Source organism: Balaenoptera acutorostrata, chromosome 9, assembly GCF_949987535.1.
Source record: "Balaenoptera acutorostrata chromosome 9, mBalAcu1.1, whole genome shotgun sequence".
Lineage (NCBI taxonomy): Eukaryota > Metazoa > Chordata > Mammalia > Artiodactyla > Balaenopteridae > Balaenoptera > Balaenoptera acutorostrata.
The window spans coordinates 101,442,624-101,453,490 of NC_080072.1; the positions used below are offsets into that span (position 1 = coordinate 101,442,624).

The 10,867-nt window shown below is 43.9% G+C and overlaps 1 protein-coding gene across 3 annotated transcripts in view; it reads left to right on the forward strand.

Annotated features, from left to right (window-relative positions):
- SORL1 (sortilin related receptor 1) overlaps positions 1-7,673 on the forward strand; it is a 162,136-nt gene extending 154,463 nt beyond the window's left edge. For all 3 annotated transcript variants that reach the window (XM_057553490.1, XM_007196698.2, XM_007196697.3), the window contains 2 exons: positions 1,876-2,088; positions 3,503-7,673. In XM_057553490.1, the coding sequence (XP_057409473.1) occupies positions 1,876-2,088; positions 3,503-3,570 (281 nt within the window). In that variant the 3' untranslated portion in view covers positions 3,571-7,673. The remainder of the gene's footprint in view (positions 1-1,875; positions 2,089-3,502) is intronic.
- The last annotated feature ends 3,194 nt before the right edge of the window (positions 7,674-10,867 follow it).

Sequence of the window (10,867 nt, forward strand, 5' to 3'; positions counted from 1 at the left end):
CAAGTCAGTAGATTATCTCATCACAGACTCCCTGATTTCCCAGCCTTCCCCTTCATCTTCACCGTCAGCCTCAGGTCAAAGCCTGAAGTTGACCTGGGATCTCTGTCTTCTGAACACTCACAGACAGCAGCGTCGGGCCATGCTGATGGCAGGGGAGAGGAACCTTCCATTTACATGGAAATTCTGCTCAGATTGTAATAGCTTAGCCAGGATTTCAACAAATGTTTTGCCACTGGCCTTTGTAGTTCCATTTATTCCCAGCCAAGAACTAACCAGTGCTTAAGCTCAGAATCTTATGTTAGACTTGTTCTATGTTCCATCACACTTCCCGGCATGGCTTCTGGTGGAATCCTTATCCTTGGCATCTCCCTAAAAGAGGGAAACCTTGCACACCACATCCCTTGGAGAACTGTCGCATGTTTGAGGTTTTGAGAAGTTTCTACAGGAAACAAACAACCAAACTCTTCTTGTCCTAGTGTTTTTTAAATAGAGTCTCCTTTTTAAGTTAAACCTATTAGCAACCTGTGAAATAGACTTTGGGGAAAACTGCTGTGAAGACATCTGCCAGCTACCTTTGTAAATCCAAGACTGTCAGGTGGGAGAATCTCTCAGGTAGACCTCTCGGGCCACGTCCTGCCCCTTGATGTTCACGTCCCCTCGGAGGCGGGGTGAGGACGGGAGCTCACTCATTCCTGCCGCCTCCACCGCGCTGGCTTCCTCTTAACTGCTCCAGCCCAGAGCTTTCCCCCAATTTACCACTTCACAGCTGGGATTAGGTTGGGACACGTGAACCGAGATTTGGGAGAGTTTTTTCCAGTAAGTCAATAGTGCAGGAAATTAACGACGCGGCTATTGAATTGTTAGATCAGGCTCACAGGAAATGGCTGCTCTCTGGCCCATCTTTACGAGGACCTGTTGGGATGAAGCCCTGGGCAGCTCCTGAGCTCTCTCCACAAGGCAGAGCCCTGGCCCGCACCACCTCGCCCTGCACCAGGGAACAACCTCAAGCCTGATGAAGCTCCTCATGGAGACCGAGGAAGTCCACTTTGCTTCCTTAGCTAAAACTGACTCCTGTAAGCCATGTTCCTGCCTCAGGTTCAGACTTTCCCCAGGATTTATGACATAAAAATCTACCCCTTCCAGGAAGGCTGGCTCTAACCCAACAGGGAGATGGCTTTGCCCCAGAGCCCTGTTGCTACAACTTTGTCAGTACATCATGATAAAGCTAGTATTTGTTTAAAACAGTGGGAAGGGAGCATTACTGTTAGGTTATAGAGACCCAAATGGCTTTGCAAAGAGCTTTTAAAAAATGTTAAATGTATATGGAAAGATTCTCTCTCTCTCTCTTATTTAAGTTAAAAAACCTCATAAAACTTCACGAGCTGTTAAGTCAGTATTGCAGTAAAGGAATCTCATTTGTATCACTTAATGGAGCTTCAGGTAATTGCAGTTCAGAGTGACTTTGGTGCCAAGTAGGGGGAAATAATTGCAATCTCGTTAATTAGTGGTCTGATTTCACGTCCTCTTATGTAAGGCAAGCAAGCGGTCTTAAGTAATAACGCTAATGAAATCAGTGTTGGTACCCCAACAAAGGTCTCCCTTCCAAGAGATTATCTAAATAACCAACGAGGCCGTGATTAGGAGCCTAATGTAATTACCGTATTTGCACGCACAAGGCCTGTCCTCCATCACTCACGACAAGGAGTCGGGAAACATTCAGGCGTCACGTGCAGGAACGTGCCACACCAGGCAGGCGGTTCGGGGAGGTGTTGCAAGCCCTTGGCGTTTTGGGGTGGGTGGGGCAGTGAGGGGTTGCCCAGTCCGTTCTCCCGCCCTTACGTGGGAGGCTTACGGGTTGGCCTCTTGCCTTGGCAGGTGGGGATGCATCCGCGATCCAGGCTGCCAGATCTACCGACGTTGCTGCCGTGGTGGTGCCCATCTTGTTCCTGATACTGCTGAGCCTGGGCGTCGGGTTTGCCGTCCTGTACACGAAGCATCGGAGGCTGCAGAGCAGCTTCACCGCTTTTGCCAACAGCCACTACAGCTCCAGGCTGGGCTCGGCCGTCTTCTCCTCGGGGGATGACCTGGGTGAGTGCGGCAGGGCGCGGGGTTCTTCCTCCCAGGGCAGACCCCACAAAGCCAGGGGCTTGCTGAGGAAGCGCCTGCCTCGAGCTCGTCTTTTGACGCTAGCAGAGTGCTTTACTAACCAGTGATCCCACTGCTTTGGGTTGCAACAGTTGGAGCCCTTTGCTTTGAAGTTGCTCCTAAATTAAAATACCAGTATTCTCTTAAATAGTGTGCCCGAGACAGGGAGTTCTGTGAAAGAACAGATAGGAGCTTGCCTTTTACAGGAAGGATGGGCAGACCCTGGGCTTTCGGTATTCCCAAAGTATTGGCAAATTCTTAAGAATTTCCGACCCCTCTCATCCTTCACAGACCTGGAGGCCTGATGTCTCTGGAGATGTTAGTCTAGACAAAAAGCCATGCTTTCCCCATTGGCTTCTGTCCAAAGAAGCCCTTCCCATCTTGCTGTTTCTCTTTCTGATGGCTAGCACAACCTCACTGGCCATTCTTCTTTTACGTATCGGTGGCATATGGCATGGCGAAGAGAAGGAAATGTTCCTTTTATAAATGTCCGTGTGCTCAAATTCCTAAATGCTAATTGAGCAAGTAGACCACTTAATAAATGTAATTAAATAGGTGTGTTTTGGGGCCTTCCCCAGACTTGGGCTTGTCCAAACTCAGACTGCTGAATGTGAGTTTACGTATTTATTTTTTTCTGTCAACTAGTTACAGTTTTGTTTTGTTTATGCAGACATTTACGTATTCCCTGCTCACTGAACATTCGTTATTAGGTCTTCTCCCTTTTCTTCCCAGTTTCCTTTCTTGTTTTATCACAGGCGCTTGGACTGCCTTGCGTGAATAGGGTGGGTTCTTTGGTGGGTTCTTTGCTTCTGTTATTGGGGGCAAGAGGAATCCACCCATCATGGTGCAATGCAGTGATCACTGAAAGCAGATCAGCACTTAGTTGCTCAGGATGGTACCAGGGCCCACGAGGGGACAACCATGAGTCTGGTTAAATGCTTAAACCCCTCTAAGATCCTTTTCTTCATGAGCAGTGTGGGTTCAAAGGAGAAAACAGACAGTGACGTTCACTGTGCTAGCATAGGGTGTGGACAACTCAAATTGGGGCACCTAAGCCACCCACTGGACTTTGGGGTAGGGAATAAGATCCTCTGTCGTCGAAGATTTACTTTTCTTATTTGGTTAATTTCAAGTACCATGAAAATAAGCTTGGCCACCCGTTGATGGGGAACAGGTGACCCAAGAGTGTCCGAGAGAAGCTGGGCTGGGTTTCAGCATCGATTCTTGTGCCTGGCTGGCTCTGCTGCTGACTTTTCCAGCTGGGGCTTGTGCTGTAGGGATGGAGGGTCAGTGGCGGGGTGTGGGGTTGGGCGGAAGTGCCCCGGAACTCACCAAGGACTGACTGTCTTGCCTTTAGGGGACGACGATGAAGATGCTCCAATGATAACTGGATTTTCCGACGACGTCCCCATGGTGATCGCCTAAAAGAGCTTTCCTCACTAGAAACCAAATGGTGTAAATATTTTATTTGATAAAGATAGTTGATGGTTTATTTTAAAAGATGCACTTTGAGTTGCAATATGTTATTTTTATATGGGCCAAAAAAAACAAAACAAAACAAAACAAAAAAAAAGGGGGAAAGAAAGGAATGAATAAACTTTGTCGTAATCAACTGTGAACTTCAAACCAGGTTGATTTTAGTAACCAAATTGCTTTGAGTTGATATTAGTGTAGTCTTACAGGGCTGTGCTTACTGGGCATGCTTTTTAAGTCTGTGAGATAATTTTGGTTCAATAAATTGGCCATTCTTTTTATTTTTCTAAGACACAGAAATGTATTTAATAAAAACTTCGAGAGTGACGGGTAGAATCCCTCCTCCTCGAAAGTATGCTCAAATTTAAAATTTTTTTTGCATTTAGTTGCTATGAAAGTGTTTGGGCGTATGACAGGGGAAGGTTCTTTTGTGTTATTTTGTTAATTTATTGGAACTCTGTATAGGGCAAGGCTTTAGTGGTCATCTGACACCACACATGTTATGAGCCCCTCGCCTATAGGGTTGAGGGGTGGGGAACAGAAGCAGTTTTGTTGCCATTCCAGAAACAATCCATTTTTATTAACTCGTGTGTCACACGACGGTGTTTGGCAGGAGAGCACATTGAGTCATTGCTCCATTTCAGTTAAACAGAGCTGCAGCTCGGGAAGCCCTGCAAGCAACAACTTCCTCTCTCGTATTAATGGATGGATTCTTACTGTACACGCCTCTGTACAAGATGTAGCTTTGAAAGCTACAAAATGATAACACTGCTTTATTATACACTGGTGTCATTGTCATCGCAAAACATTGCTCTGGTTGTGGGAGAGAGTTCTAGATTTGTGCCATGATAGCTACACTGGCAGATATAGTACCTAATTTTTCCTTTTGGGATTTTTTGTTTCGTTTTGTTTTTACTTACCGCTGAAGAATGTCGAATGTAAAGTTTTGTGTTTGTGTTGAGGTGGCCGCTTACTGTCCTTAAAAATCCATTCTGATATATGCAGTCGTTTTGAATTGGGTCAGTGCCTTCTCTTTTCTTCTCTTCTTCCCCCTGCCTCACCTGTACCCCCACCCAGTTTAAAGAGAAAATGCTCTTCACTCTTACAGAGAGACAGGAGATGTGTGAATTTGAGACCGTTTGATCCAGTTCATGGTAGTGGCAACGCTAGAGTTGATGTGCTCTGTAAAATAAGCTGGGCTGTATGCTTCTGCCTTTCAATGCCTCCCCTGTATTCAAACCGTGGCCACTTGGCAGGTGTGTGAAGTCCACTGGGGACTGGTGCCCACTCTGGAGACCTAGTTTCGTCAGCAGCAGTGTCTAGCATTGTTGTGACGCCTATCGTATGCACCTCACTGCAGAACTTCTTCCTGAACGAGAAGCAGTGAGCTCTGGGGATATTCCAGAGTCATGCTTCTGCATATGTGTCCCTCATCTGCAAGCTTTGTCAAAACCCCATCTCCTCTTAGATGCAATGCATCACCTTCTCACAAGTATTTGCTTCCTTTTAACCAGAAGTATCATTCTTGGCTGATAACATAGTTTTGTTCTACCTGGGGAGTGTTTGGGAAACAAAGAGCCAATTAAAGTTTTTTTTAGTTAAAACATTTTATTTGTGTATATATATATTGTTTGAGGAGTGTTTTCAATTGTAGACGTTTAGTATGTCGTGAGTGGTGGTAAATGACAAACCTTCTTCCAGCATGTTTTTCTTCTATCTCTTTCCTGTGTTATGTTTTTAAAGACTGGAATTTCTTTGGCTTTATCTTGTCTTACCGTGGAGTTTCATTCAAAATTCCGAGCCCTACCACCTCCCCTTTTTATAAATACGCACTTTAAGTAACTGAAAGATGAATGATCTGGTGGGAGGCAAGTCATTTAATCGAACCACTAGGAAGTCTATTTTCTTCTTTTCTTTTTCTGCCAACTTTTTGGTGGCATTTGTGAAAGCTGATATCAAAGGCTCCGAGACTTTATATTCAGTTTTTCCATAGGCAAGCCTTTCTACAGAGCACATGTCTCCAGTTGGCAACTTGAGATATTTCTGAGCTTCCGAGTCTTGTTCCCAGTGCCTGCCAATGCTTAGTGCACCGTACTGTATAGACTGGCCATCACCCCTCTCCTTGGAAAATGCTACTGGGCTGTTGGAAAAAAAGCAGCCTTTTAGGGCTAGAGTATTTTATATAAACAGAAGAGCTAAGTTCGCGAAGACTAGGCTAGATAGATGGAGCTATGTGGAAATTGTCTATTTTTATGAACTTTTGAAGCACGCACTCTCACCTCCCTCTGCATAGCTTTGTGAGGTTTGATGTATATACGCCGTCTGCAAGAGTCCCGAGGTGGGAGCGACAAGAGCAAATGAGAACAGAAACTCCGTGGAGCCTTTGCAGGTGACCAGATAATTGTCTTCACTGTGACCAATTGGAGCCTTTGAAGAAGGGGCTTTTGTACCTCGTTGGAGATGCCACCTCCAAAGTTCACACTGTACAGGGAAAGGGCTTTATTTTCTTCCAGGATGCATTAGAATTTCAGAAGCCCACATTCATGTGGTCGATGGACCACGAGTGGACCACTACAGTTTGGCGGGCGGGGGATTGTGTATAAATTTCCTCTGGAAGTTGGTTTTGCCCCTTGATGGATTGAATGCCCCTCAAGCCTTATGAGATGTGGGTCCGTGTGGATAAAATAACAGAGAGTAGAGTTCTGCAGAGGAATCCAGGGAGAGGGCATGCCTATGCAGACCCTTTTCCAGACAGGTGAGACGCTCCCGCGACCGCTGGCTGCCCTGGCAAGCTGGGTAAATAGGTACGAAGCTGGGTAACTGGTTGAAACTTCTGACTTTGGGAAGAGGGGTTCCTGGGGTTCCATCTCTGGTAGTTTCACTGGGGATATTTGTGGGGGACAGATGTGCAACACACAGCTATATGTTCTCTCTGCCCAACATGTGTGACCCACTAGATGCAGCTCTCCAACAATTTAAGGAACTTCTCAGACCAGTGGACATTTTTGGGCAGGGGGACTGGCCAATCCTGCCTTCAAATATTCACCTAGTGGTAACTCTCCGTCTAGTGAGGTCATGTTCTCAGTACTTCCTTAAGGGCAGAAACCCCATGCTGTCGGGTTTGGTTGGTCGCTTTCCCACTAAGAATGTCACAGTGAATCCCTGAGACGTTTCTCTTCCTTGCAGAGAATTGGGGGTCCCTCAAAGAAAGGATCCAGGGAAGTCAGCAAACCGGATACCACTTCCATATTGATTTTAGGGATTGACTCCAAAATGCTGTGCAGAATCTTCACTCGTGTTGATAATTGTATCTTGACGTTCCTATTGCATTATTTTTCTTAAAGGAAGCGTGTGCTGCCTTTCAGGTACAATTTTTATGTAATAAAAACCAGTGCATTAAGTTTATATAGACTACTTTCTATGCAAGACTGAGGTATGGAGCAGATAGTGAGAGATTATGTGTGTTGTTGGGTACACAGATGGCAAGCATGTTTTCAGAAGGGGTACCCCCAGCAAACATGGGTTGAGGGAGGATGGGTTGTGTATATGTTTCTGCCCACTAATTTTGAGCAGCCATATTTTGAATTAAATCATCAGAGCCAAGTAACCCAAGAACGGTATTAGTTTCATGTGTAATAGCTCAAATGGGACAAGTACGAATGCTGGAATAGAACATTATTCTCTGATATTCCATGTCATTTCTCAATTAAAGACTCTTGTTATGAATTATTAGAACCTACAGGCAAAAATCAAAAGTATTTGCAGCAAAATAAAGGCCTACTCTGCTCTTAAAGTGAAACACTGTATACTTGCTTCTCTCCAAAGTGGAATTAGATATTTATCATTTCAGTTGCCTCAGTAAGTTTCCAAATCACTGGTTTATGCTGAAGATTTTACTATATTGTCGCACAGTTTTAAATCATTTTTGTCTCAATGTCAACTTTTTTCACTGAATAAAAATTTAACTGGGTCAAGAAAACACCTCTTTGAAAATCCACTCTCTACGCGTGTCTCGAGTTGTTCTTTGGAGTGCAATAAAGATGGTTAATACAGTCTCCGAACACCATTTGATTTGTCTGTTTTAAAGGCATGTTTATTTCATCGAGAAGAGAACACTAAGACCTGGAATGATTTTGTTATTAACAAGCTGGTCTCAGATGGTGGATCCTCGAAGAACACGATGTCTACTTGCGTTGGCTGAGGAGAGGGGAGGTATCGTGGCTGTTTTGAAGTAAATAAAGTTATTCTGCCAGGACGACAGCTAAGTGCCTACCTTAAAGCTGTAACTACCTTTGCTAAGAGACAATTTGCTAAGAAGGCAATTTTCAAATCTGAGAGAAGAAAGCACAGCGATATGATGAGCTCTGTGTCAAAGAGCGCTTTCGGGAGGCTTCTGGAGGCGATGAAGTCTGTGAGGGATGCCACGCTTGCCTCTGATCAGTGATGAAAGGCAGGTGGACCTACAAAGTCAGGACTGGAGAGTATGGAACGGGTGGGAGAGGGCAGGTGCTTTGGTGTAGCATCTTCCGGGATGTTGCTTTTGTTTAAATATTGAGCCAGAATCAATCTCTGAAGTTTTATCAGCCCATTTGGTAGATGAGGAAAAAGAGGCTCAGAGGAGTTAAGTAATTTGCTTAAGGGAAATCGACAAGTAAATGGCAAAACCAGCCTTCAGTAGAACAGTGCTCCTGTTCTGTATCACTGTGCCACCCTGCCTCCTGTCACCATTCAGTGTCAGGGTGAACACCCTCAATCCAGTGCCTTGTGCCCAGAAAAATCCCAAGGGGATACCTACCATCCAGTCATGGCCTAGCCCTTAGGTTCCAGGCTTAGATAGCGGGTTTTGTCAACATACGATAGAGAGTTCTCTCTCGATGGCAGACGCACCTTAACCAAGCTCCTGAGACTGATATGCAACAAAATAACCCCCATTTATTAATTCACCTCGGGAAATCGCCCTGTCTCTTAGCAGGTTAACGTAGCCAGTACATTCTCCCGTGTAGGGAGCTCTACGTAAGAAGCCAGTTACGACGAGAAGGTTGCTTGTTGAGCTTGGGCGCAGAGTAAAAGTGGGAGGGGTCCGGACGTGCATAGTGGTTGCCCAATAAATACTGAACGGACAACGAATGATTGACGTTCCACTAGAAGAATAATCTACTCCATACGAACTTAGTATTTGAAACCTGCAGGATATAGATACTCCCTGTATCCATTTCTATTTAAGAAGGTCTTGCCAATGGGATCTTAATCCTTGAAGTCCCTTTGCCAGTTTCCCCTGGACAGGGCTTGGGCACTGCCCATGTCTGGCACCCTGAGTCATCTTTTTGTTTTGTGGGTGAGTTCACTCCTCCCTGCACCAAAACGTTCTGTAGCTGATGTTAACAATGCATTCAGACTGGGCTATAATAATATCTTCCTGGCTTGAGAGCCGTGTTTCTGTAAGATTATTCTGCCTATTATGTGTCGATTTTAAAGTTTATCCCTGGGAGGATACTGTTTTATGAGACCTTGGGGTGACAATGTGGCCCTCAAACTCTGCCTACATGTGTCAGCTATGAGTCTCTGGCTCTCTAGCCCACAGTAAATTAAAAATTGAAAAAGACTATTAAGGCAGAAGCCCCGACAGCAACAAACGAAAAGCTATCAGAAAATATAGACTATCAGAAACATCTGTTAGAGATAAAGGAATTCAACAGTTTGTTGGGGCCATTTAGTATAGACCCTATCGGGCCCCAAAGGTACAGAGTCCTACAAGTTACATTACCCACTTGATTAAAATAATAATGGTTCTCTTCCGTTTGGCCCCTGTTCTTTACCAGTTGCTGTGCTAAACTCTTTATAAAGTTTTTTTAAAATTCTAAAGGTGATCCTGTGATTTAGATAATTAACCTTTGTTTTAAGAGATGAGGAGACAATTGCTCGTAAGAGAGGCTGAGTGACACCTCCAAGATGTCACATGTAGGAAGTGGTAGAATCTAGACTCAAACCTAGAGTTATTCCATTCTTAAGTTTGTGTTCTTATTCGCCATGCTACTTTGCCCTTTTGGTACAATATTAGATGTCTGTAATAGTAATACTGTTTAGGGAATTCAAGGGTAGAGGTAATACATTTTTAAAAGATTTCCACCAGAAAGATTAAAAATGACATTTGGAGACAGAAAGAGGTAAACTTCAATTGCTTTGCAAAATCATTTATGTGGAACACGATATTTCCTACTGATGCTAGATCAATGAAGCCTTTTTTTTAAATTGGAATTTTTTTTTTTTAAGAATTCTGTAATCAGAAACACGAAGGATTCTTTTGCTTTGCAACCACCCAGTTAGATTTTATCAAAATCCTTTGCATTTTGGGAAAAGATGTCCAGTGCACATTTTACTCACCTTTATTTATGTACACGGTGGAGCATACAATTGCACCATGTCCCATTAGGGCGCCAGTTGGGCTCACACAAGACCAGTAGGGTCCCAGCAAAAGGAGGTGGCTGCCATTCTTTTTATACAACCCTAACTGGCTTTGATGCCAGTGCCCCATTAATTTTTTCAAAAAGATTATGTGTAGGGTAATTTGAGCCTGCAACAATTTACAGAAGAACAATGATGTTATGCTTTTAAAAATGCTAATGTTATCATTGTCATGTCGCAACCCTATTTAACGCCAGATGACAACTGGTAATGTTTGGGAATATTTGTGTGAAAACAATGACATATCATACTTAAAACTCAGCATCAGCAAACTTTGAGGAAGAAAAAAAAGGCTCGAATTTAAATGTACATCAGCCTTTTATGAAATTTGCCCTTTGGTTGTATGCTAGTACATAAAGCCTTCAAGATCAATTGAATGAAGAGGTCTCATAATTAAACTTTAGTTTTCAATCTCTCTCTAGCAGAAGCAGAACCTATTAGTTACTCAGGGATTGATCACACCCTAGGTGGTGCTGAATTACCTGGGGGTATGTGTGCCTGTGTGTTTTATGGAATTCTTCATAGGCGGTAGATAAGCAATACAAGAACATCGAGCCCTTGATTTCATAAACACACCTTACTTCGAACCCCAAACAGCTTGACTGCTCCCAAGAATTGGCACATCTTCAAAGGAGGAGATTTTAATCCCATTGAAATGATTCAAGGGAATGTGTTTAAGACCCTGAATACAATACTCCCAAAAGATGGTCCCTAAACATTTTGAGCAATAGTAGTCCTATGGCAGTAGTAGTCCTATGGCAATAAGTCATAATAGCAAATAAGTATT